General features: G+C 43.3%; 1 protein-coding gene across 4 annotated transcripts; it reads right to left on the minus strand.

Annotated features, from left to right (window-relative positions):
- Positions 1-286: 286 nt before the first annotated feature.
- ZBTB2 (zinc finger and BTB domain containing 2) lies at positions 287-23,901 on the minus strand. Of its 4 annotated transcripts, none has more exons than XM_057739524.1 (3): positions 23,579-23,900; positions 8,407-8,591; positions 287-3,059 (listed from the first exon to the last, which is right to left on the minus strand). In XM_057739524.1, the coding sequence occupies exons 2-3, from the start codon at positions 8,577-8,579 to the stop codon at positions 1,688-1,690; spliced, it is 1,545 nt and encodes a 514-aa protein (XP_057595507.1). In that variant the 5' UTR covers positions 8,580-8,591; positions 23,579-23,900; the 3' UTR covers positions 287-1,687. The 4 variants fall into 4 exon arrangements, with proteins under 4 accessions (XP_057595507.1, XP_057595508.1, XP_057595511.1 ...); XM_057739525.1 differs by lacking the exon at positions 23,579-23,900 and adding an exon at positions 23,038-23,167 and having other exon boundaries at positions 293-3,059; XM_057739528.1 differs by lacking the exon at positions 23,579-23,900 and adding an exon at positions 5,723-5,828 and having other exon boundaries at positions 293-3,059; positions 8,407-8,535.
- Positions 23,902-27,740: the final 3,839 nt, after the last annotated feature.

Here is a 27,740-nt window from a genome sequence, read left to right on the forward strand (position 1 = left end):
AAAAAGTTGGATAAGACAATATCCAGACCCATTTGTGGTCAAACTCTGATTCTTCACACCATCTTCTTCTGTTGTTCACTTGTTTGATTCTCACAATCTTATGATCGAACGCAGTTATTGTCTTCATTTTACAAATACAGAAAGTGCCACTCAGGATAGAGGAATCGCCCAAAGTTCAACAGATAGAAAGAAGAGACACAGAGAGTGACTCCTGGGACAATGCTCTCTACTTGTCCTTCCTGAGTCTTTTTGTGTAGACAAAGCAATACGCAGATAAAATCATATACCCATTTAATCAAATGTTTATTCAATGAAAGTATGTATAAAAACTTACAAATCTGAGAACTCAACTATACATGAAATAGGATGACGGGATATTCAGTTTTTAACATATACGTACAGCACAGTTATTAACTGTTCTTCCCTTTCCCCTTCGGTCCTTACTTCTGGCTCCTGTTTTATCCTGTGAGACCATTCTGTTATTGGCCTAAAGGAAGATTAATGGACACCTTTTACTGCTTTCAGGCCAATGGAGGCAATTTCAGGTGTTAAAAAAAAAACTTAGAGACTAAACATCAAAAGTGTTTTGTCCCAAATAGCAATTAAGTGTTTTGTCCTGATTTCTCTTTGCCATTTTTGATGCTTCAATGAATGTTGCCAGTAAACTATTAGCATTAACATTTAAAGTCATTAAAGTTTCTACATCAGCTCACAACTTTCCCTGTAAGATGCATACTCCTGTATCCTTTCCCCCCCACCTGCCCCACACACTGATTCAAAAGCAGCCGACTGGTGCTAAAAACAAATTTACCATTGGTAAATGCTGGAATGGCATGTTTTCCATTCAGAAAGACAACCTATAGAATAGTACTTTCAAATCTGATTTTTAAAACAACCAACAAATTTGTCAGAAACTAAAACACAGTATTTTGTTGTTGTTCAACTTTGAAAGAAGCCAGCAATTAGATAAGGCATGTGCATTAATTCACCTGTTTACAGCAAGTATCCACACATTTTCTCTTCCAAACACACAAACGCACAGCTTGTCATGTTGTATCCAAAAATTAAGATTGTCATCACATTATTACTTTTTCTCTTTTGTGTTTTGTTCAAGTAGATTTCTTAACTAATGATTTTCCTTAACTGGACATAATCTCAACGGATGCATTCTGAAATAAGACACCTGGAGGATAAACACTAAGAACGTTTTCTTGGGTTTAAAGTTTCCCTACACCTCTAGATTTTGCATAGTACAGAGCCCCACTGTATCTCTAAGAAGCATGCTGTATTTTCAGGCATTGTCTTTCTGAGAAGGAAGACTTATTACCCAGGGAAAGTCATAATTTTAGCTTACCAAATTACAGTCAAGCTGTTTTGTTTTGTTATATACCCTTCATTAGTTCCAAGTATGCTTTTAAGTAATCTAAAACTTCTCAAAGTCTATTTGAGCTTATAAGTACTACTGACCATTAGCTTTCCAATATCCCCTGAATTTAAGTAAATTGTGTTCCAGGTTTATAATGCACAAAGCCTTTACGCGGGAGGGGCTGAGGATGGGGCAGGGGGAGGGGAGGGATGGGCGGGGACCTGTTTGCATCATGCCATGGAGAACAAGAGTTCTGAACTGGGGGAAGGGAAGGAAGACAGTCTGTGTAAAAACGACAGTTTTTAAAAAGATAAGCAGCATTCAGTCTAACAACACTGTTTCCTGTTCCTTTTTGATGGAAGCTAACACTGGGTGGTCAGGTTCCGTCACTTCAGGGTCCCCACCGCCCAGAAGAATGGACCGCCCTTCGTCTAGGGCGAAAACGTCCGAGTTCTGGTTTTGGCATGAATGTTTAACAACCTCATTGGGAGTCGAGAACGTTTTGTCACACAAGTTGCATTTGTAGGGTTTGTTTGTCTGTACCAACATGTTGTCCATCTGACTGCCTTCCTCAAAGGTGCAGAGTTCCAGAGTTTGTTTGTCCACCATGGTGTACGTGTCGATGCTCTGGTTGAGGCACACGTGCCGGGCAGCCTGGTTGGCCCTGCAGAAGCTCTTGTCACAAGTGCTGCATTTGAAAGGCTTCCCGGTGTGTATGTACATGTGCTCCCTCCAGTGGCTTTTCTGGATGAACTTGCGACCGCAGATGGTGCACTCGTACTTGCGCCTCTTGACCTCCCTCTCCTGGTCCGCCTGCTCTAGATTGTCAATGTCCGCGATGTCCGAGGGCGGCGGCGTCTCCGAGTGTGGCTGCCCGTCGATGATGGGAGAATCGGAGATGTGCTGCAGCTCGCTGTCACTGATCATCCCCGCTTCAGGCACTTCCATGGCATCTTTTCCTAGGTCCGCCGCGTTACTGCAGAGAGACAGGGGCACGCGGCTCTCTCCGGGCTGACTGGCTGTGAAGGGGACGCCCGTGTGAATCTGGAGGTGCTCCCGCAAGCTGCTCCGGAGGGTGAAGCGCCGCCCGCACAGGTGGCAGGCATAGTACTTGGGGAAGCTTCCGTTCCTCTTCATTATGCTCGGCTTGACGTGGGCTATGGTGAGGGGTGCAGGTTGTTCATCGGAGGAAGAGGCTTCCAGATTGGTCTCCTCCCCGGGGGGCGGGGGAGGAACAGGAGTGGAGACGAGGTCGGGTGACAGCGAGGTCTGCAGCGGGTCCGAGGGGGTCATGTGTGTCCGATTCACCTGGGTCAGATTCGAGGGCAGCTGGGAGAGCTGGGAGGCCTCGGGCACCTGTTCCTGGCTCATCCTGGATGTCTGTGGCCGTGGCTCCCGGCCAAGTTTTTCCGGCGCTGAAGCAATCTTGGTGGCTTGTCTCAACTGATGATCTGCAATCTGAATGCCGTACAAGGAAGATGCCAACGGGAAAACTTGGTCAGGATGAGAAAAGGCTCCTTGGCTGGCCAGGCTAGCCTCCTGGATCAGTGGGTAGGCGTGCAGAAACTTGATCCCCTGCTCTAACCGCACCGGGTCGATTAGCTGAGGCGCCATCTTCCCCGTGTACATCAGATGCAGGAGATAGCTGAAGATGTCGGGCTGGATGTCACTGGGTTTCAAACGGACACACTCACTGAAAGAAACAGGTAGAAAGTCTGTGAATGAATGTCAATTCATGACTCAAATGGTAACATAACACCTGAAAGAAAAACAGGGTACTTATAAAGGCAAACGAAACAAGAACATCTCCTATATCTTACTGTTAGTTTCATGAACTGGAATACTCAAGAGAGATAACTGGAACCTATGTAATTTAACTCTAATCCTATTAAGAACAGAGAGAAATATAATAAAGATATTCTAAAGGACCGAGAGAGGAAAATTCATGTTAAACAAATGTGGTGTCTTAACTCATACTCTTGAAGCAGTTTTTCTCCTAGTAATCTACGTAAAATTTATATCCCATATAAACAATTTTGTATTTTATGGAGAGGATCCATTGCTTTCTGAGAGTGGCCCATGACCTTGTAAATGGTTAAGAACCACTGACCTGCAGGTCTTTTAGCTAAACATCTAGGACTCTATTGATCCAATGCCATCCAGAGCTCAGTAGATCTTTTAAGGTAAGAGTCAAACAATATATCTGATTAGCACGTTTCCTCATTTGTAAAATAACATGGGGGGAGCTGGACTAGTGCCTAAGAGCAAGACAACAAAAGGGAGAAAAAAGAAAACCTCATTCTGCCTGTGCTCTGCAACCCTCTGCTCTCTCCAGCATGAGGATGGAGCACCGCAGAGGTGGGAAGAAGGGGGAAGGTGTGCCACACTCCAGCTCGAATGGAGCCAGAGCACCGCCCCACTAGCGCTGGCTTGCATGAAAAGCAGCTCTGGGACAACAAAGTTCCTCATCAAATGTAACCATCTTCATCATTAGAACTGCAGCTGGGATTTACAGGCATGTTCTCATTTAATTGCCATTAATTCTCATTTTACAGATAAGAACTTGAGGCTCAAAGGGATTTATTTATACCTTGCTTAATATCAGAGTTAGTAAATAATGGGATCAGGATATAAATCTGAGTCTAACTCCTAAGCCAAAACACCAAGATTCTTTGGAGCATTAAAACAACGCTGTGTAGTAGATGACACACAGATCCGATTATTCTCATCTGACAGACATGGAAACTGAGGTCCCCCAAAGTTAAATGATTTATCTGAGGCACCTAAAGCAGTTGTGGCAAAATTGATTTTCTAAATTTTAGACTTTAGTGTCTGCATCATCCCAGAAACAGCATTCTGATTCAAACAGCAGTAATAAAAATGTCCCAAGAACTCTCCTTGGGACGTCAGTAAGGACAGAAATTCCAATGCATCATCGTAAATCAACGACATATATATCTACATATGATGAGCTGTATGTACTGTCACCCACTGAGTGAATATATTTTATAGACGGTGCATTTTTCAACTTCTAAGATACCTTCCTTGAATGCCTTTAGAATTTATCATCATTTTTGATTATACCACTTACTACTATTTTGATTTACCATTACTATTAAGCTATTTATCTTATTAACAAGCATTTTCCAATATGCTAAAATAGTAGCAGTATATTCTGCTCTTCTAAATTTAATATTTTATTCTGTTAAAAAGAATGGGGAAAAGTGACTTTAATAGCAATTTGTGACAGAACAGATTTGAATAATTACTGCTATCAATGTATGTATATTTCAAGATGACTGCATACAAATAATCCTGTGGAAGATGTTTGACGATAAAGTATGGAAGCCAAAGAATAAAGATCAAGCATAAAAACTAGCACCCCTTTGACAGTAGAAGGGGGAAGAGTTTACATGACTCTTTTTAAAAAAGACACACAGATCATTCATGTCTTTATTGGGAGTCTTTTATAGTCCTTAAATTATTTATATTCCTTTAAATAGGAATGCCAATGCAGGTGGTCCTCCCTTTAAGCACAAGGTAAGTGCCAACAACATTATGTATATAGTAGAACACATTTAGATGCTCGAAGGAAATTCAATATTCAAAATAAAGCTTCAGTGATTAGGTGTGGTGAAGAATATTCTCATAATGTAAACCATCAACTCTAGACTGAAGATTTAGCTGGTTGGGGATCTTTCCAGGGCCAGGCAGGGGCCTAGTGAACCAGGAAACCACAGGCCTTTAGAGATGCAAATCACACCCAGAAGACCATAGGGCACCTTTTGTTCAGCAGATTGAATGTTCTTCCCGGCAGAAGGAGGGGAGAATGAGCCCCTCTGCCCCCAGGGCAAGAAAAGGGAAGGGCAGAAATCCAAAGCAGGGCATCCAAGAGAGGTAAATACCAAGCCGGGCCCCTTTCCAAAAAACTTTGTTGTAAGTTTTATAATTTCCCCTTATCTATTATTGTATAGGTTGTCCTCTGTCTACTGACTGTGAACGTAAGTGACTGGACAGCAAATCTCTGAAATTTTACAGAACTTCGTGCAGTTTCTGGGGCTGGCTAGCCGCATCCACATTCAGCCAGACTTCGAGGGAGAAATACTCTGGGGCCCTGCAGGGCTGGTGAGGAGCCCCCAGGCGGAGGAAGGAAGCGCCCAGGGCCCGCGGAAGTTTCCAGACACCAATTTATCTTGATTTGTGCATCTTCATTTTTTTTCTCTTAAAGCAGAAGCACACAGACACACTCAGGACACTTAAAAGTTATTTTAAAAAGCTCTTTATGTCACGTTCCAACCACTGCAGTCCTCGAGGGCTGTCCCTCCCAGGCAGCCACACCTCCTGTGAGCAGCTCACCTGGCTCTGGCCCACTCTGCTCATTTCCAAGTCTTCTGGGAAGGACACAGCTCTCTCCAATATACTTACACCTAAGTGGCTGGATTTGTAGATGTCTGACATAACACTTTTACGGAGGAAAAATATAGTTTTAGCACAGCTACAAGCCCTTCCTATAAACTTTCACAGTCATTTACAATTTTAATCTTCCCTTCAGTAGACCCTTCAGGTAAAAGATGGGCTTAAAGAACTTTGATAGTAAGGATTTTTAAAAAATGTTAGACATTGTCAGAGGTTGTATTTAGCAGGGCCTCTCAGTAGTTTTATTTTTGAGTGCTCCAAGTCTGCAGTCCTACATGATTTAAAACTTCCACTTAGAGTAGTGTCCATATAAGACAGAGACATCTAGTGGTAACTGCAGGTGTAAAACACTCTCTAAGTGTGAAAAAACTGTATTCTTGGTCTATCTCTACAGTAGCCAGCAGTTAAAAGCCTGGCTCTGTTCTTTGCTCAGCATTCACCTCTCTCCAGAGATGGGCAAGGCCTCGGGCAGCCCACAGGCACACGCCAGCCTGGGGGCAATGATACACTGTTGCTCAAACTTGGGTCTCCTCTCTGCATCACACACCTTGGTTAGAAAGGTATTTGCTTACTGCTCTATACTTAAGGTAAGTTTTCTGCATCTGTTTAAAACTCATTACATTGTATTTTTTTATTCCTCAACATAAAAACCAGTTTTATCTGCAAGACAATTTAACTCACTGTGTTGAGACTTTCAGTGCGCATTAGCTGTGATGTCTCTGACAATGAAGGAAAAGGGACTATCCTTAGTGTCACAAGATAAAGCAACCTCCACCTGCCTTTAATCCTATTAATCACCCATTCTGCTCCTGTAGACATTTATCAAGTGGCGATTAGGTATAAATCCCGAACTACAGGCCCTGCCATTCAAAAACATTTGTAAAACCCAGTCTCTGCCCTCAAGCATCTTAGAAATGAGGGTACACAAACAACAACAACAAAGGGAAAATATGTTGCTCTTACAAAATGGCATAAATAAAGTGCTATGAAATGTGAGAGAGGAAGAGGTTGCTTTTGATCATTTCGGCTCACTTGACTATTGTGGGGCAGGGGTCATGGAAGAGGTGATGTGTAAACCAGGACTCAGGGAGTGGGCAGAGGGCCAGCAAAGTGTGGTTCAGGTGGGGGGGGGGGTGCAGTGTCCCGAGGGTGTGGGGTCAGAGACAGGCTGGAAGGAGGTCAGGCTCCAGGCCTGTAGGGTCTCTGAAAGACAGAATGAGGAATCTGTGCTATTTTAATGTGTGATGGGTGTCCCCCAGGTTTCCAATCAAAGCAATAACACAATCTGGTAGGTTTCGGATCAAAGGTAGACTCCAATCAGAGCAATGCTTAGCAGTATTAATCTGACAGTAACATGGAAAATGGTTACGAAATGGAAGTGAGAAGGGAAGGAAGGAACTAATGTGGAAGGTAATTATGAAGAAAATACGATTTGGGGACTGATAGGATACAATTTTAGAGAGATTTTAAGTATGGGTTACTTGAAGATAAAAAAACAGGAAAGTCAGAAGCGACTTCAGGGAAGACTTAATTCAGTTTTCGACATGCAAAATGAGATAAAAGAGGATATTCAATTCTAGATGTCCAGCAGGCAGCTTGGGGCCTTGGGAAATAGAGTTCTGGAGACAGAGAAAGATCAAGGCCAGAGCTGTCAACTGGTGTCCAGCAGAGGCAAGATCCAGGAAAAGATGAGTGCCTGTCAGGAGAGGCAGAGAGAAAGCAGCGTGGAGACCCGACTCACCAAAACTGCAGGAGGTTCCTGAGGAGAAGGCAGAAAAACAAGGGGGACTCAGAGTCATCAGAATGCGGATGACAACACTTAAGAAGGAAGAAAACAGTTGCAAATGCTGCAGAGGACAAGGGAGACAGAGACTGGGAGGAGCGTGGTGGTTCTGATGAAGAGGCGATCTTGGAAAAATGATGTCAGTGGAGCGATGGGGTGGGAACCACAGTGCCAACGGAGGGGATGAGTGTGGAATGAAGAGAGGAGGAGCGAGGCCATAGGTCATCCTTTGAAGAACTTTCACAGTGAAACAAAGGAAAAGCAGCACCATCCTGCAAATAGACAGCGGTTCATGGAAGTGCTGAGCCTTCATAGACTTGGGGATGGTGGTGGGGGTACAAGTATAAAATGAAAAGTGCAGAATAAAAAACTATGGCGTAAGATCTGGGAGCACAAGGGAAGGAGTAGGATCGTTTCCCTTAGACAACCAGGGGCCCTTTTCTCCAAGACAGAGAGATGGGAAGAAAAAAACTGTGCAAAGATCTGCAGATTGAGACATTTCAAGAGAGAAAAGAAGGAAACTGTGGGAATTCATGCCGCCAGGCTTCCCATCAGGAGACAAGGAGTCTGGGGGAAGACACGGGATGGGGCTGGAGGAGTGAGAGGAAGCTGCCTTCGTAGCGGACCCGACCCTGCCAATCCTGACTGTGCAGGTGACCCCCAGCGTGGCTCTTTGGAGGTGGAGGGGCTACTTGGGGCAAGTGAGGTCACGAGGGACTGGGAGCCTAGGGAGAGGTGGTCCCATGGTCCTGATGAGGGCAAAGAACAGGTTCAGTGGGAAAGAGGGCCACGCAAGTTCAGAGTCTACAGTCATTAGATTATTATCAACCATGTTAGTTACCTGGTCTGATGGACAAACAACATCTTAAAGTAATTGGAGAATGAAGCAAGCACTGATTTGTGTGCCTTGAAGTACACATCGCCGATGGCAACCGTGCAGTCACACAGGAAACCAAACTCTCGCTGAGCGTTTAACTGTTGCAGGAGAATAAGTCCATGGTTGGCCAAATCCATTTTTTAAAAAATCTGCAAAGCAAACAATTTTTTTTTAAGAAAGATGATTCACAATACGTAGTGTCCTTATAGTCACCAATAGTAATGGTCATGGCTAACATGTAGGGCACTGCTAGAAACGTTACATAAATTCACTCAGTCTTCATAACAGCCCTGTGAAGCAGTTCTGTCGTTACTCCCATTTTACAGACGATGAAGTGTGTGGTGAATCCGGGGACTGCATGCTTTGCCCAAGTTTATAGAGATGGTAAGTGGAGGAACCAGGATACGGACTTGAGCAGTCAGCACGCCAGACAGCAAACATTCCTGGATCTTTTATGTTTGAGTTTAAGACTCCAAATGCAAATTTCAAGGATCCATTAGAAGCTGTCAAATTTCCAGAGAGATAAGTAAATGAAGGTGCTAGGGTGGGGCCACAGCAGGGTAGGACAAAGACCTCACTGAGTTTGGGCATTACTCCAGCTCCTGCTGTGTGGACAGGGCTGCCCCTGCAGGGCTGTAAGAAGCCCCACATCATTATTCCTCAAGGGTGAGGACTCAGAACTGGCGCTTCTCCCTCTTTTGTGGAGGAGGAAATGGACTTTGAGAGGTGTAAGTAATTAGCCCAGACCATCTGGCCAGAAGGTGGGGGGAGTCAAAATTTAAATGTGAATGTTTTTGACCCCAAGATTCTAAGCTCTTTATTCCTTACGCTTCACTCCAGCAAAGCATGTGGCCCATCTCTCTGTAGTAGGGGAACTGCCTCTGGGGGAGCCTGTGCCTCACAGCAGTAAACTGCTCCTTCCCACAGGCACACAGATAGCAATGTTATACTTCACAGCATACTGCATGGTGAGAAAGAGCAAATGCCTTCTCCTTGAGATTGACAACAAGGCAAGGATGTCCATTCTCACTATTCAATACACTACTGGATATTCTAGTTAGCGCAATAAAGCAAGAAAGGAAACAAAAGGCACAGTGACAAGAAAGGAAGAAATAAAACTGTCCCTATTTGACTTTTATATATATAGAAAATCCCAAGGTATCTACAAAACCTCCTGAAATTATTAAATGACTTTGGCCATGCCACAGGATACAAGATAAATACATAAAAATCAATTGTAATTCTATATACAAACATTGAACATGTGGACAGTGAAATTAGAAACATATCATTTATAATCACAAAAAATGAAATACCTGGATGTAAATCTAACAAAACATGTATAGGACGTGCATGTTGAAAACTACAAAATGCTGATGAAAGAAATCAAAGAAGATCTGAATAAATGAAGAGACATACTGTACTTATGTTTGGGAAGACATAATATAACTCAATTTTTTCTAAATTCATATATGGGTTTGATATAATTCTTATCAAAATCCCAGCAAGACTTTCTTTGTACATATAGACGAGAATATTTTAAAATGTTTATTCAAAGGAAAGAAACTAGGATAGCTAAAACAGTTCTTAAAAAGAGTAATAAAGCGGGAGGAATCAATCTATCTAATTTGAGATGTATTTTATAGCTACAGTATTCAAGGCTATATGGTACTGACAGAGGGATAAACACACAGATCAGTGGAACAGAACAGAGAACCCAGGAGCAGACCCATGTAAATATGCACAGTAGATTTTTGATAAAGGCATAAAAATAATTCCGTGGAGAAAGAATACTGGATCAACTGGACTTCCGTAGACAAAAAAAAAAAAAAAAAAGGAAAATGAAAAAAGAAAAAGAACTTTGACTTCTAGGTCTCATATCTTATATAAAAATTAACTCAAAATGCATCAGAAACTCAAATGTAAAACACTAAAGTATAACTTTTGGAAAAAAAATGAGATAAAATCTTGCAGAATGTAGGAGTCATCAAAAGTACAGTTCATAAAAGGAGAAACTGATAAACTGGACTTCATGAAAATTAAACACTTTCGTTCTGAGGAAGACCCTGGTAAGAGGATGAAAAGACAAGCTAAAGACTAGGAAAAAAACTTTGATAAAGGACTAGTATCTAGAATATATAGAGAATTCTCAAAAGTCAATAGTACAAAAACAATTGAATTAGAAAATGGGTAAAAGACTTGAAGTGACATTGTACCAAAGAGGATATACAGATGGCAAATAAACACATGAAAAGACATTCAATAGCGATTAGGGAAAAGCAAATGAAAACCACAGTTGAGATTCACTACATGCCCATCAGGGTGGCCAAAATATAAAATAACAACAAATGCTGGCAGGGATGCGGAGACATGGACTGCTCATACCATTGCGGGTGGGAATGTAAAATGGTGTAGCCACTCTGGAAAACAGTTCGCAGTTTCTTTAAAAACTAAATATGTAACTATCATGCTACCCAGCAACTGGACGTTTATCTCAGAGAAATGAAAACTTAGGTTCACACAAAAACCTGTACCTGTATATCCACAGCGGCTTTATTCCTCAGTCAAAAACCAGAAGTGAACCAGATGCCCTTCAGTGGCTGAACAGTTAAACAGTGTGGTATGCCCAAACCACAGGAAACTACTCGGCCTTAAGATGAAATGAACTACAGAAACATGCAACAACCTGGGTGAATTATGTCCCCAAAGGTTACATACTGTATGATTCCATTTACATAACATTATTGAAAATTACAGAGGTGGAGAACAAGATTGGTGGAGGAGGGCAATGGCTTGGCTATACAAGGGTAACAGGATGGAGCCCTGTGGTGACAGAAATGTTCTGCAGCTCAACTGTCAATGTCAATACCCTGGTTGTGATGGAGCAGAATTCTGAAAGATGTTTCCATTAGAGGAAACTGGGCAAAGGGTACATGAGATCTTTCTGTATTATTTCTTGTGACTGCATGTGAATCTACAGTTATCTCAAAATAAAAAGTTAAAAAAGAAAAGCCCATCACTCAATTAATTAGATTAAAAATGGATAACTATGATGCTTAACTTCAGAATCAGGGAAGCAACTATGGCAAAAGCATTACCAATAAGCTTAAAAACAAAAACAGAAACGGAAACACATCGATTTTACTCAGCTGGTGCTCAACCCCTCACCCTCCTTCCTGTTCTAGGGATGATCTGGCAGATTCAGAAACTGACAAGTGTGCTCTAAAATAAATGAACAAAGTGGGATAATACTTTAAGAGACTGATCACCAGATCAGACTGATCACTAAAAAGCAAGACTCCAGAATGTCAATTTCCGTGCTTTCTACCAAGGGCTAGATACATCCAAGTGTGAGAGGCAGGAGGGCCACCATGTTTGCAGCAGTTTGAGTGTGAAGAGACCTGATTGTATTCTCACTTGCAGGTGAACACCGATAACGTGAATCAGGCACTTAGTTCCCCAGTGTTTTCTGCATATGTCAGAGAACCGAGAGCACTAAGATCAGGAAGAAGACACACAGATGTTGTCAGGTGGCAAAGTAACCGGGATGACTAAGAAACATCGCTCTCATCTGATTTCCACCAGGATACAACTTTAGAAACTTGTCTTCAAGGCTGTTCTCTGCAAAGTGGCAGAACACTTCCTTTTCCATCTTACTAACTTGTCTTTCTCTACAGAAAGTGTTCAGAGAAAACTGGGCTGAGCTGCTTTATTGTGTCCTCTGACTGTGACCGTGAACACCTACACGGTCAGGCAGCTTCAGCTGTCACTTGCATTGACAAGTACAGTAATGCATTACTATTTATGTCTTGATGCTAATGACAACTGGCTATTGTTTATGGAGTGTTTACTATCAACCATTCATTTCTATATGTCATTCATTTACTTTCACACTAACTTGAGTTATTTGAGGTCTTGCTACCCACATTTTATAAACGAGGGAACAGGCTTAGAGAGGTTAGGTAGCTTGTGCAAGAACAGAATTCCTAAGAACAAAAAGTAAGTTTTAAATTAGGGTTCCTTTGATTTATTGGAACATACTATGTACAAGTATGTTTGTTTAAAATTAATAGGGGATTTTTTTATGGCTACTTTAAAGTGTATATACTTGTTATAATAAGAGATTCAAATATTATGGACACACAATAGTGTTCATCCAACCCACCCCCACCCATTTCCCTACCCTCTGGCCAACACTGGGTATTATCACTTTTTAAAGAATCTTTGCCAATATCACTTTTTACCTTCTCTGGATTTAATGATGAACTGAGTATATTTTTATTTCCTCTTGTTTCTCTTCATGAGCTTTGCCCATTTTCTGTCAGGTTATTTCTTTTTTTTCTTATCAATCTGTAAAACCCTCTGTATATAAAGAAAATGAGCCCTTTGTCACATATATTGCTAATATTTTTCTCTCTTTTGATTTTGTTTTGGAGAGATTTTTGACATATAAAACTGTCATCAAATTTATAAACATTTTATAGGACGATTTTGAGGTTTGGGGTTTTTACATTAACGGATATCTATCACTTCTTCAATGTAGCAAAATGTATGGCTTCCCCCTCCTTACATAAACAGACTAACATAAGTATCTTACTCAGATCATAAGAATAAAACCATGATAAAACTGCAAAATGTTTCTTTTTAAAGAGGGTCTACTAGATATTTTAGGATCTCAATTTAGGAGCATCTAGAATAGGAAATGAACTGAATCTGTCTTTCAAATACGGAAGGCAGAACACATGTCCGGAGTCTCTGAGATGGGGAAAAACCAAATGAAAGGAGGAGAAACAAAGAAAATGTGTCATGTGTTCATAATTCACGTGGGGAAAAACCCACACAAACCAATTTTTAAGTCTTATTTACTTTAGAGACCAAAAAGCCTTTCTCAGGGAGAAAAAGAAAAACAACCCCCTAGATTCTTACATATATGAATGAGCCTGAGAAAATGCGATAAGAGGGTAGAGGGAGTAGGGGGTACCGGGCCTGGAGCATCTCAGGGAGCTCCCACCCCACCCCCCTGCCCGGCTGAGAGTACTGCCCTTTCCCTAATCTTCTCTCCTCATCACAGACCCCGTCATAATCATTTCCACGAGGTTTTACTTGCACAATGTCGTAGGCTGAGCGTGTAGCATCTTCGTGGGCTGCCTCTGCTCCAGGCTACCTCCCCCACCCTTTGTGGAAATGCACACCTGCTCTTCCCACCGCCATCGACTGCTCACCCAACTGCATCACTCCTGCCTGCCCTACACTGAAATGGCCCTGCACTGCCCACCAAGGTCACCTTAGGCCTCTTGTTCCCCAGCCCAATGGAAGAGTAGCATATTCAACCTCTTTGCGGCGTTTAATACCCTTCCTCCTGCTCCATAAATATTCAGGCCCTACTTCCAGGCCACTGCACTCTGGTTTTCGTCTCACCTCTGGCTATTCTATTTTAATCCCCATCAAGATTCCTCTTTTGCTGATGCTCCTCTGCCTTTGGTCCACAGCCAACTTCTTGCTCTGCAGACTCTCTGTGGTGATCGGGTCCACGCCCACCTGGCTGTCCCCCAGGAACCCTAAATTCAGTGTAGGCCAAACATCTCAAATCCCAAAGGGACAATAAAAGCCATCAACACAAAACTGTTCCACCTGTATCCCCAGCTTAGCGCATGGCTCCATCATCCACCCCTCGACCAAGCTAGGAACCCCGACTCCCCTTTCAGGCCTCCACCTCTCACTCCCCATAAGCCACCCATGTGCCACAACTTTAAACTCATTATCCCACCCCAGGCCTTCACTCTACTTCCCTACTCATCTCCCCACTTCCAACTCTAGTCTCTCCAACCTATCCGTATGGAACATCTAGAACCATCTCTTCAAAGGGCAAATCTGATATTAGCATCTTGCTGAAAATCCTCCTGTGTTTCCCCACTGCCTTCAGGATGAAACCCAGATTCCTCAGCATGGCTTACAGGTGACCCCACCCCTGCTCACTCTGTACTCCATGCTCTAGTGCTAATCTAAATTATTGGCTTCCAGACTTCTGGGCTGCCCAGACCTACTAAAACCAAACCAACCAACCTGGAAACTGAGGGTCCAACAGAGGGTGCTTCCTCTTTATTTTGCAAGAAAAGACATAAAATACTCACATACCTGCTAGGAGGGCTTTTCTACATTAAAAAGGTCCACAGGACATAATGTCAAAATACACTTCTAGAGGAAGGACAGAGGCACTATATTCAACACACAGAAAAATAAATCTTTTTCTAATGCAAAAAAAATTACCATATAAAATTTTACTTTATGACATTAAGTTGCACCTAATGGTTTTCTTGATACAAGACTGTCCGTTTGGTGGTCTTTACCAAGTGATCATCAAGTGTCCTATTTGTTCTGAAGTCTAAGCATGATCACAAATCCAGTTTCATTTGATTATGTTGATGATAAGGAAGACAAAAAGATGTATTTCACTCACTTGGGAAATTCTGGATGGAGTGAGAGAAACTGCAGTTTTCTTTGCCCAGAAAAGGTCCTGAATGCCCAGGCCATTCTTGGGCTTCTAAGAGAACATAACACTCACTGCTCAGAGGCCTCCCTCTCAAAGCTGAGCAGCTCAGCAACCTGATTTCTACTCACATGGTCAGGACACAGGGCCTGTTTGAACTGGGCCTGGAACCTCTGCGCAGGACCTTTGAACATGCTGCTTGCTGACAGCCCCACCACTGACTTCCTGCCCCTCTCCCCAGCTCTACTGATCCTCTGCAAAATTTCCCTGACCTTCAAGACGGATGCTTCTGGAAGGCTGGCATTGAGTCCTACTTATCATTTATTACTTTATTCCATGTGCCTGACCATGTTGTTTGATGTTCAGTATTTGTTAAATAAATTAATAAATACATGTTTAGAGAGGAGAAGAGTGTTGAGTTCCAATCACAGGTTGGCCCCTGACTAGCTGAGTGATTTGGGGTAAAAGTTCAATTGCTATTTTTCCTAGATTAACCTAAAAATTCTCAGCAATTTAATATGTGCTATATTTTGGAAGAATTTTTCAATTTTAAAATGTCACCTTGTGTTTCTTCATGCTAATAATTATGTTTTTAATAGTGTTTTATAGTTTATAATAACCCTTCACACACATCATTTAATCCTGATCAATACCATGATATATTGTCTTCTTACTATTTATTTCATTATTAATTATAATATTTAATAACCACAGCATTAATAATAAATGTCCACTTATGTGTGAAGGATTAATTGGCCTCTTTCTGGAAGAAATTTAGGCTTAGAGAAGTTAAGTAACTTGCCCACATGCAGAGCTAGCTCTTAAGAAGCAGATCCGAGAAGTGGTCATACACGTGATGAGAGCTTTCTAAGGTCCAGGCACAGTGGATACAAGTATGAAGAATACACAGAGTTCAAGGGTATAATCAAATAAGTACACAAATTTATAATAGCCAACTCTGATAAGAACTATCAAATAAAAATATAAGGAACTATGAGCTCATAAAACCAGGGTCTAATTTTGGGGTTCTGGGTCAGGGAAGGTGTTTGTGAAGAAATGCAAGTCAAGCAGATATTTAAAGAACAAGAAGAGTTAACTGGGCAAAGATGGAGTATTTCAGGCCGAGGGATCAGCATTTCCAAAGGCCTTATGACAGGAAGGAGCGAGATGCAGCTGAGGAGCTAAAAGAAGGTCAATGTGGCTGAAGGGCAAAGAGCCAGAGAAGAATGAGGCAGGTGAAGCTGGAGACTCAGGTTTTGTTAAGGATTCTGATCCATATCTTAAGAGCAAGAGGAGCTACCAAAGGGGATTCAAAGCAGGGTGACATGACCAGATGTCTACAATGTAAATATCATTCTGAGCTGATCTACACGATCAGATGGCTAAAGCTGAAGGGCTAACCAAATAGCGGGTGGTGGCAAAGAGGCGGGCAGGGGGAGGCCTGCTAGAAGCAGTGGAGAGGGGAGGTCTTCCCGCGGTCTAGAAGAGAGATGACAGGTTGGGTGGTGGCGATGACGGAGGCAGACAGACAGAATGTGAAAAATAGAAGATAAAAAAAAAAGCAATAGAACTGGCTGGCTGGTGGATTAAATGGAGGAGGGTGGGGGAGATTAAGGTGTCCTAGGTAACCCCCAGATTTCTAACTTGTGGAAGTGGATACATTGTGGGGTTCTCCACCATCTGAGGGAGCACAGGCAAAAACCCAGTTTTGTGGGGGAAGATCATGAGATTAGGTCCAGACACGTTGGGACTGAGGTACTTCTGAGACACCCCAATAGGGATATAGAGCGCTTGTTGGTAAGTAATATTGGTCTGGAGCTCTGAAGTCTTGACTGTGATTTATGTCAGAGAGTCTTTGGAGAAGCCAGGTATGTCTGACTCTGTAAGTCACATCCTTACATGATAGTTCAAATTAAAACTGTAAACCAACAAGAGTCCACTGAACTCTGGTCTGCATGCTCTTTCCATGACAGTACCTTGCTCTATAGGTCATTCCTTTAAGTTCTTATCAATCCTAGTCACAGAGGGCCAACAACCTGAAATAAAACTGAAGACCTATATAAACATCCCCACCCCAATTCAACACTATAAATGGAACTTAAAAAAAAAATCAGTTGTCTTTCCTAAATCAGAATAGTGAGCAGAGAACTGAGTGGGATAAAGCAGAGATAAAGAGGGGAGTCAATTCTTAAAAGCGGGATTTCCAAAAAAGAAAAAGAAGTGGGATTTCATAGAATGCCTTCTTTATGTATGTATATGTGGACAAAGTGGCCTTTTTCTTCAGTAAATTCAGAAACTGTAAGACATAACATGTTGAAACAAATTAAAAACACTTTCCAAAGCCAAATACAAACGATCATTTATACTATTTAACGCTTTGGCTTTTATCTTCGCCACTGTTTCGTCACTGTATCACTCTGAAAATGGGATACTACCTAGATGTCGCGTGCTTTCAGCTGCCGTCACATAGCGCATGGTGGGCTGACCCTTACATAAGTTATTCATCTTTTGGAGGTACAGCTCAATGGGACGAATATAATCACATTATATTTTGACAACCCAAGTTCTTCCTTCACTTTCGGTATAACAACAGGACATCAAAACAGCTTTTGGGAATAGATGATTCACTTTTTAAAGATAATGGCCCTTCTATGATACTATATACCACTTAGACTACCCATTTCAAGGGCACTAAAAGGGTCCTCTGAAGTCCTTGATTTTACTTAAGTGAAGCATAAATGAATATTGTAATGCACAGGACACATCAGTAACAGAAAAAGCACTACCCACAAGTAAGATTGATTCTTTCAAGTAGTTTAGACCACTTACCAGGAAGAAAAAAACTGCTTTTTCAATTAGTATTATTAATAATTAATATTCGAGGGCCTATAAAGTAAACTTGAATGAGGCTGGTTGTCTGAATTTTAATATATTTAAAACTGTATATCAAAGCTAGGAAATGTATCTTATTTAGTTGTGGTGACAGGTTGGCATATTTTTCTTAACATTTCTCTAGACAATCCTCCTCCATAGTAATTAGAAAAAGGAGGGACAGGGACTTCCCTGGTGGTCCAGTGGTAAAGAATCCGTCCTGCAATGCAAGGGACACGGGTTCGATCCCTGGTTGGAGAACTAAGATCCCACATGCCAGCCGCAGAGCAAGTAAACCTGCGTGCCACAACTACTGAGCCCTCGCACTTCAACTAGAGAGAAGCCCCCGCATCACAACGGAAGATCCCACGTGCCGCAATCAAGTTCCCCTCTGCCTAAACTAAGACCTGACGCAGCCAAAAAAAAAAGTTAAAAAGAAAAAGGAGGGAGCTTCCTAGATGGTGCAGTGGTTAAGAATTCGCCTGCCAATGCAGGGGACACGGGTTTGATCCCTGGTGCAGGATGATCCCACATGCTGCGGAACAACTAAGCCCATGCACCACAACTATTGAGCCTGCGCTTTAGAGTCCATGAGCCACAAGTATTGAGCCCGTGTGCTGCAACTACTGAAGCCCACACGCCTAGAGCCCATGCTCTGCAACAAGAGAAGCCACGGCAATGAGGAGCCCGCATACCACAATGAAGAGTAGCCCCCACTCACCACAACTAAAAGAAAGCCCACGCACAGCAAAAAAAGACCCAACACAGCCAATAAAATAAATAAATAAATAAATTTATAAAAAAAAAGAAAGAAAGAAAAAGGAGGGACATACACTAACCAGTGGTGCTTCTTTTGACTTTGGAAAGCACTGAATTTGTAAAAGATTTTTGATTCTATTTTGCTTAAGGTAACAATAAAATTAGTTTTTAATTCTTGAGTATAGGTTGAGGTCAGAAGGAGGCAGTTCAGGGACAGTTCAGGTGTCAAGGAGAAGCAGGTTAGAGATTTATGGCTAATAAAGAGCTGATATTAAAGTGATAATTCTAAATGTATTATGCTACAACCAACTTTAAGAAAACTTAGATGTGACCACACAGCAAAATTTAAAACCTAATTTAATTTGCTTCTAATAACCCTCCAAAGTAGAGACTGCCTTCCTTTTTCACGTTGTATGATGATTAGTAAAATTAATCTGAAGAAAATATAATCACCTATAGATACCTAGCTCAGTGTATGCCAGAGAGGAGCTCCAAATATATTTGAACTCGAAGTCTTAATTGAATAATTTACTTCAATATTTTATTTCATGGGTTCTCAAACTTTTTGGTATTAGGACCCCTTCACATTCTTTACAATTACCGAGGACATCAAAAAGCTTTTGTTTACATGGAATATAATTATTGATATTTATATTAGAAATTAAAACTGAAAAATTTAAAAACATCTGTTAATTCAATTAGACATAGCAATAATAAGCCCATTGTATGTTCATATAAATAACATATTTTTGCGAAAAAAATTATATTTTCCAAAATAACAAAAAAATAGTGAAGTGGCATCTTTTTTATAATTTTACAAATGTCTTCAATAGAAGACAACCAGATTCTACATTTACCCTGCTTCTCCATTTTCTCTGTTGTGATGTCTGTTTTGGTTGAGTATTAAAGAAAATCTAGTCTCATCCACGTACATAGTTGGAAAAAAAAAAAAAGAAGAAACATTTAAACAGCCTTTTCAGATTAATCGTGGGTTGTGGGCATTCTTCCTTGATATTATACCAGAACTTGATAAGTTGTGCAATTTAAAAGTACATCAATGAATGAAATTTTCCTGCTCTGTTACAGTAAAATTCATTGCTGTCTCTCGCACTTTGAATGGATCTTTTACCCATTCATGACTTTTTAACATCATCCATTGGTCATTTGGAAAATGTCAGCTCATTGAGTTATGCAGATCTCCCCAGTGTTGACACATTTTGTCAACAGTGAAAAAGGCCAATAACATCTAAGTATCGTTATGAAAATAGCTTTGACCTTACGGAACCCTGAAAGGGTCCTGGGGATTCACACAGGGTTGTAGACCACATTTAAACAATCCCTGTTCAGAATCACTTTGGGGACTCAGAGAATCTAAATGACTAGGCGAGGCACAGGAGAACATGTGTACACTTTGAAATTGTTCTCACATGATTTTGATGTTCAGCCTTACTTCATGCAGAACTTAGGGGTGTACACTATTTAAAGAAACGTACATGAAAGCCTCTTGTGAAGTAAAAAGTTTGTTTGATAAATACTTAACCAGATATAGTAAAGTGCTTTACAAATTCCTTTCTTTGCACAGAGCTTTCTTGATGTGAGAACGTCACATGATACAAACTTCATGCATGTGAGCTGGGGGTATGCGTTTGAGCGTAAATACCAGCCTCAAACTCAAACTCGGCCTTTGCTCCAAAAAAAAAAAAAAGGTCTTAACAGTCTTGGACAGCCACCTCCTCATAAGTGTTCTTTACATGGCTGTTGACTCCATCAAGGGTATATCAACACTGTAAAACACTGACTCTTATTTACTATGGATTCAAAGTAATATTTAATTATTTAAGTTTAATTTGCTAATAAAAATTATAACCTACTTGAGCATAAAAAAGGTTAAAGCGTGTTCTTGACCTAATGCTTAGAACGTTAAATGTTTTTTCTTTGGGGGAGAAAAAATTCTCAATTCCCTTTTTTGGTTTTCAGGGTCATGCTTTGTGACCCAAAGATCATAAGGAAGTAGGAAAAGTGACAAATGCCCTTTTGTCAGGTGTATTTGAAATTTATGGTAAAGTCTCCAGCTGACCAGCAGTTCCTCCCTTAGTGTGATGGCCTGGCTACTTGTCCAAAGTTTCAAAGTTGTTTCAGAGAAGGTAAGTGGGTCTAGGGATGAAGTAACAAGACACAGGTAAGATACGGTCGAAGAGTCTCCAACTTCAAAGAAGCTGAGCCCAAGCCAATGCCTTATGTCAGCCTTAGCTGCCTCCTTCACTCCCCACCTTTATGTCAGTGGTTGTCAAGCTGGGGAAAAAGCATGTCCCCTTACAAGGGACATATATCTTCTTGGAGGACTGGGGTAAATAAAATTTTATATAATTTAATAAAATTTTTATACTACAAAAACACAGATTTTGGAGGATAGTGCAAAGTTCATATTAACCATTAAGATAAAAAAGAAACTGTCATCGTGGCAGCTTTTATTCTATAATCTAAAACATCTAGTATTTATTCGTTGCTGCTATAGTATTCCAGTGGAAGAGTTTGCGGAGCACCATTTACTTACACGCTCTTTGAGGAGAAGCTTTAAAACTGTACAGTAGTTGGACTGTACAGCAAAGCTTTAGGGGTGGTTTACCTGCTACCCTTTAACACGACTCCTCCACTGTTGACTATTTGTGTCACTAATACCACTGGTATACCACTTCTTGTACTTTGAGATCTTGCGATGGTTTCAATAACAGGTCAATTCTTTGGCGAGAAAATGCACTTTACAAACCACACATTTATTAAGTAAGGAATGCCGAGTTTAAAGGAATGTAGTACTAGTCATAAACTTTCTTCTTCAAAATTACTTCTAACAGTTTGAGAACGCCCTGGACACACATCAAGATTACTTAAAATGCAAAATAAAAATTTACTGTAACAATTTTGGCTTGTAATACATCAGAGAAATGAGGGTTTAAAATGTCTTAATTCTGATTTTCTATTAAACATTCAGACTAAAATGCTGGTGATATTTACACCCTGCTCCAGCGACCCATTAGGGTCAACATAGATGGTCCGTCCTAAAAAGGACTGGGCAGCCTATTTAAGAAAAGCCAGAGCACCTTGGAGTTCTGCTTGAGCCCGTGATTCCGATGTTTTTAATGCTTTATTTTACTAAAACAATAACCTATGAAACTAATAGACTTGAGGCTCACAGGCCAAGTAGGCCCATTCATTGTATGATGATGAGCTAATGAACCCTGCAGACGGTGGGGGGAGCAACGAGCCTGGGTTATTTCTACGGCATAATTAGGAGTACAGCAGCTGAAGTTCTTGCAGTAAACGGCACAGCAATAACTGAATGCATTTTTACCCTGCCCAATCACTTTCTTGCCCGCTCTGCTGCCCTTGCCTTCTTTATTGCCCTCTCAATTCACTGCCAGCTAAAAGTGACAAAAACCTTGCTTCCTAAGCATCTCTTGCATTTCCACTTCTCTCTGCAGCCTTGCTTAAGAATTAATGGTTTGGGGTTTCACTATACCGAGAAAACGACTCCAGCCCCGGGAAGCAGCCACCGCGCGCCAACCTCGCCTCCGCGGAGCCCTAACCCGGGTGCGAGGGCCGCATCGGCCGGGAGCGCGGCTCGGAGGCCGGCCCCACGGCCCAAGGCCAAGCAGCCAGCAACCACAGCGCAGCTCTGGGCTAGCCTCGGCCTTATCGGAGGCGCAGATCGCCCGGGGAGCGGAAGCTCGAGGCTGCCGCTCAGCGAGCCCACACCCGCTGCAGGGGCTGCGACCGGCGGCCCAGGCAGCGCCCAGGGAGGCCCGCGTGTCCCCCGCCCATCAGAGAGCGGACCAACGGCCGCTGCGTTAGCCTCGCCCCGCCTCGCCCCGCCCCAAGGGGCGGGGGCCGGGCCGGGGGCGGGGCCGGTCGGACCGGCGGGGGCCCGCCGGGGCCGGGGCGCCGCGCACCCCGGCCCCGCCCCCATCCCCTAGGGGCTGAGGAGAGGGGAGGGGAGGAGCGACGCACTCGGGCCGCGCCGCACGCTCTCCGCGTCCCTCAGTCCCGCGTGCGCGCGCGCGCTCGTCCAAGTCCCGCGGAGTTTAACACAATGCCGACGCCTACGCCGTGCGCAACGCCCCGGCCGGCGCACCAGCTCCGGCGCCGGGGGCGGGGGGTAGCCAGACAGGGCGAGGGGAAGAGCGCGCGCGAGAGCGGGAGACAGCGCGAGACCCGAGGAGGCCGGAAGCGCGCGTGCGCGCCCCCGCCCGCGAGCGGGGAGGCGGAGCCGCAGCAGTAGCGGCAGCAGCTGTAGGAGCCGCTGCAGCTGGGAGAAGCGCCAGAGAGGCCGGGCCTGCTCCGGTCGGACCGGATCCCTCCCCTCCCCCTCCCTCTCCGCTCCCCTCCCCCAAACCCACTTCCGCAGCTCGCGGCCTTGCCGCCGAAGAAGCAGCGGCGGTAGCAGCAGGAGGCGGCGGCGAGGCGTCGGAAGGATTACACACCTGACGGGCCGGCCTCTCCGGGCTCCAGCGCGGGACGCTCACCGGTCGTCGCCGCTCGGGACGCGCTTCGCGGTGGCGGCGAGAAGGGAGGGACCGGCGACGGGGAACGGAACGCGAATCGCCCCCCTCCCCTTCCTCCCTCCCTCCCTCCCTCGCTCCGCCGCCCGCCCTCTCGGCTTCCGTCCCCTCCCCCTCCCGCAAAGCCCCGGATGGAGCCGCCGCCGACTCGCCGCCGCCTGGCTCCGGGGGATGGTTTTGTCAGGCGGCCAGAGCCCCGGCGCCAGGCGCAGCCGCCCCCGCCCCCGCGGGGCGCCCCTGCCCTCGCTTCCCAGAACCGGGTCCCCGTGTGGTCCGGGCCCTCCGCCTGCCTTCACCCGAAGCCCCGGGACTGGGGTCATTCGTCTTCTTTGTTGCCACCGTCGCTGCCGGAACCGTTTGCGGGCTCCGGTGGCCCCCGCCCCCCACCTCCGCCTTCCCGGAGCCTGGGCCAGGGGCGGCACGTGGGCACCGGCCCCGGGAGGCGGAGGCGGTGCGCGCTTACCTGTCGCCGGTGCTGCTGCGGCGGGGGGTGTGGAGGAGCCACTGCTGTGCAGCCTTGGCCGTGCTCTCACCGCCGCCGCCGCCTCTGCCTCTCGCTGCTGCTGCTGCTGCTGCTGCCGCCGCGGTCGGTGTCTCCGGCGCGGCGGCGGCGGCGGCGGCGGGGCTTTTCCTGTCCGGTTACGTTAAGGTCACATGACCGAGAGAGCGGAGCGACTAGTGCAAAGAGGCTGAGAGCGGCTCCCGCCGGGGGGGAGAGGCGGCGAGAGAGCTGTGGCGGCAGGAGCCCCCTCCGCCCCCCCCCCCGAGCCGCCTCCCCTCCCCCCGCCCGCCTCCGCCTCCTGCTGCTCTGCCGCCGCCGCCGCCGCCTGCAGCACTAAGTACTCTGCCGCTCCCACCCAGGCTCCGCGCTCTGCTCCAGCCAAACTTCTGCAAACCATGTGCAGCCGAGGCGAGGAAACTTCTCTCCACCTATTGGGGCTGGAGCCTTGAGTCACAAGCCCCATGTTTACATAAAGCGTTAGGTAGGACAATCTTGGAGATGCTCGGGGAAGGGATGGAGAATTATTGCTTGGATCCTTCTGCAGGCTTCTGCTTGACATCTCTTGGCCTACACCTTTGTCCCTCTGCTTCCCATATTAGCATGAATTTTAACCTTAGAGGATTTGGAGTGACCTTGAGAACCAGGGGAATAATTGTGAAATTACTTTTTTATCGTCATTGGTAATTGAGAAGTCATACTGGAGTAGAAGTGCTTGTTTGTGTAGAGGTAGAAATGCTTCCTTATAGATCAGATGAGTGTCATGTAAGACGTTTGTGTTAGGATTGATTTGGATGCTTATTTCAGTAATTGTGTTTTAGCTTATGGAGCTTCGGTCCAGAGAAATCGAAGTCTGCAAAGCATGTTTGTTACTTAGGAACAATTTATGCCACTTTTAAGCTTTGGTCTCTGAGATACTGTTAGAGTGGATTGCAGAGTTGGCCATTCTGTTAAATTTAGAAGTCCTGAAATCTTTTAGCAGCGAGGTCCTGAAATACGGTAACAGGGCAGGCATGGGATTTAATATTCATTGATGGTCGTTCTTAACATTTGAAACTTTACTTTTGCGTCATTGCCATTTTGCTGTAATTTTATTTATATCTTTAGAAGTATGATTTAGTCCTCTGAGGAGTGCATTTAATGATTTCTTTGTTTTACATGTCTAGTATTTTCAAGACTTAAAAAAGAACATGGCTTGATTTGTAAGGAAATGGAGGCAGTAGTTCCTAAGCTACTCTTTGATTTAAAGCATGCTCTGCTGGATATAAGCTCCTTGATTCGATGTGGAACCCATTTTGGTTTATAGCCAGACCTAAGCACAGTGTCCTGGCACATAGTTCACAGAATACATAATTTAACATACAGAAGTGTCCCTGCTAAAAATCCGAGTGTGATTTGGTAATCCAGTTGTACCCGGGGCTACTGATGACTGATTCCTTTTTTGAAGACAAAATAAGCAGCTGTGTAACTTTTGTGGTCCAGAAGTGAGTAATAGATTTTGTGCATACCTGCCTTGAACTTTCTTGTTCTTTGATCAGCTAGATAAATGACTTGAGTGGCTAAATGTCTGCCTTGCAAAACTGAATTCTGGCCCTGATATCAGCATTTCTGGTGCACTATCACTAAAACATCAAAGTTGGCCATTAGACTGGCATGCCAGTTCCCTTGGATTGGCTCTACGGTTGAGATCTGTTTCATCTCATTAGGAAACTAAAGTGATTTTGATTGGGAGAGAGACATCGTTGGAGGGCTTTGGTTTCTTAATTCTTTTAGATTTTGAACTTTCAGGTTTATGGTCTGATGAGTGCTTATATGGAGAGTGAACTGATTTAGGAGGAACTAAAGGAAAAACTGGGCAAAACTAATGCTAAAGTTTTAGATGAAGCCATTGGGCAGAAACTTGTCTGTATGTCTCGAGTGTTTGGCCTTGAGTCAGAGTAACAATGCTTATTCTTAAGATTAACAGATAGTTTTCCAGTACCATAGTCTATATAGTTGTATAGAAATAAACCCAGGGGTTATTCCTGAAACTCTGAATCGCTTTCCTAGAGAAAGTGCTGTCAGGAGCAGCCTCGTCTTCTCTGTTAGACTTTAGAACTGGGGGTACTTTGGTGCTAGTTCTTTGAAGGCATAATGATGGATACCTGGATTTTGCCAAGTATGCCAATTATTTTGACTTTTAGTCACCATCATCAGGTAATAGCATTATAAGGAATGCTATACAGATTATATCTGCTTTCTGCAACTGGTTGAAGCAGAAACATTTTGATGGATACACATGAAAGGTTGGGGAGAAAACAGTCCTTGCAAAGGGCTAGTAGTCTATGTCAGGGTTGAGCCAAGGGAAGCTGTCAATTAGTCTGGTTGTGGAAGAGCCACAAGTGCCCTGAGTTAAGTAATAAGAAGTTAAGTCATCTGTTAGTGTTTGTGTACTGATTTATTTTGCATTTTGAAAATAAATTTGGCAAATGAGGATTGCGAAAATAGTTTCACACATTTTACCTGAAAGAAAATCACAGTGCAAGCAAATATTCTGAGTGGATTCATCAGAAGTTAAGTTATGCGTAAATATTCTGCAGTCTTGTGTTGCTGAAAGTTTTGATAGGCGTTACACTGAGGTACAACCAGAGAAATATGCACTTGCTTGTGTTCTGAAGAGGATAGTTCCAGTGAGACTTGGACAGTGGGCAGAAAGCAATTTAATAGTACTGTACTTTTGGGGGTTTTTTTGGGCAGGGGGAGCACAAATTTGTGTGCTCCTTTAACACCGGTGATGAAAATAGTAGTAAGAGGAAGTACATGTAGGTAGAGCCAAAGTTTTTTCACTGCACAATTTTTTGAAGGATGTCCTATGGGTAATTTCTTAATTAGGAAAGTGCTTTTTGCTTTTTTTCATGTTTTTTTACATGCTAGATTTCTAAGTCTAGGGCCGATACCACGTCTGTGTATGCAAACTTAATGAATTAGTCAGAAAAGGTGTATTTTGTGTGTCTTATATTTTGTCTTTGTTAAAGTTTATAGAAAGTGTTTATTTTATAGGTAGTTGTTATTGAGACTACATTCCTTCAAAGATTCCCTATACTTTAGGAATTTTGTTGCTGTTATAAACCTATTAGTGTAGGTATGTGGGTTTCAAGCTTCTTCTGTTGTGATTCTAAGAAATATATTTTATTAAATGCTACCTGGTTCATACATATATGTAAAGTTGAAACTGAATTTTCAGGAAATAGTACTTGTTATGTGTATATACTCTGCTATCTTTTCTGACTATTCCATTTTTAAACAAAAACACTGGTATTTTAGTTTTTAGTATTAGTTGCTGTTACAGATTACCCCAAAACTTATTGGTTTAAAACAGTGAACATTTGTTTATCTCCGAATTTCTGTGGGTCAGGAATCTGGAAGTAGCTTAGTTAGGTAGTTCTGGGTCAGGGTCTTTCATGAGGTGTTTTTTATGTCAAGATGTTGACTGAGTTAGAGGATGTGCTTCCAAGGTGGGTCACACTCCAGCGGGCTAGTGCTCGGTATTCTCAGTTCTTCTCCGTGGGGCTGCTTGAATGTCCTCACAACATGGTGGTGGTTGGCGTCCCCCAGAGCGTGTGATCCAAGCAAGAGCAAGAAGGAAACCACACCATCACTGCCACATGCTGTTAGTTAAAAGCAAGTCACTTAGTCCAGCCTGCAGCCAAGGGGAGAGGAATTAAGCTCCATGCCTTAAAGGGGAGCGTATCAAAGAATTTATGACATTTTAATAACTACCACAGTTCTGTATTTTTCCAGTTTATGAATGAATTAGGATTGAACCAGAAATCTTGGCGAAGTCAATCTGTAAGTGATTATCTTAGTTAACTAACCCAGTTTTTTCTCTGTGGGCATCTAGTCTCACTCCTTCCTTTAAAATTGGAGAAAATGGGCTCAAAGAAGTTAAGTAATTAACTAGCCAAGCCCATTCAGTCTAGGAAACCTAAACAGATCTTCTCTGACTTTTTTTTGTGAGAATAATCTTTGTGCTGATAGAGATGAGAAAATTGGCTGATTAAAAAAAATTTTTTTTCTAAAGAAGTTATAGTGTGGGACTTTTGTTCTCTAGTCTTCCAGCTTGTACCCTTTTACATGATCGTAGTTA

The sequence above is a fragment of the Hippopotamus amphibius genome, chromosome 6 (assembly GCF_030028045.1).
Source record: "Hippopotamus amphibius kiboko isolate mHipAmp2 chromosome 6, mHipAmp2.hap2, whole genome shotgun sequence".
Classification (NCBI taxonomy): Eukaryota; Metazoa; Chordata; class Mammalia; order Artiodactyla; family Hippopotamidae; genus Hippopotamus; species Hippopotamus amphibius.

Bases quoted from the DNA above. Each gene is read 5' to 3' on its own strand.
- ZBTB2 (XM_057739524.1), bottom strand. From the start codon at position 8,579: ATGGATTTGGCCAACCATGGACTTATTCTCCTGCAACAGTTAAACGCT. The intron at 3,060-8,406 runs GTAACTAACATG...TGTTTCTTTCAG, and splicing joins TTGTTTGTCCATCAGACCAG to TGAGTGTGTCCGTTTGAAAC.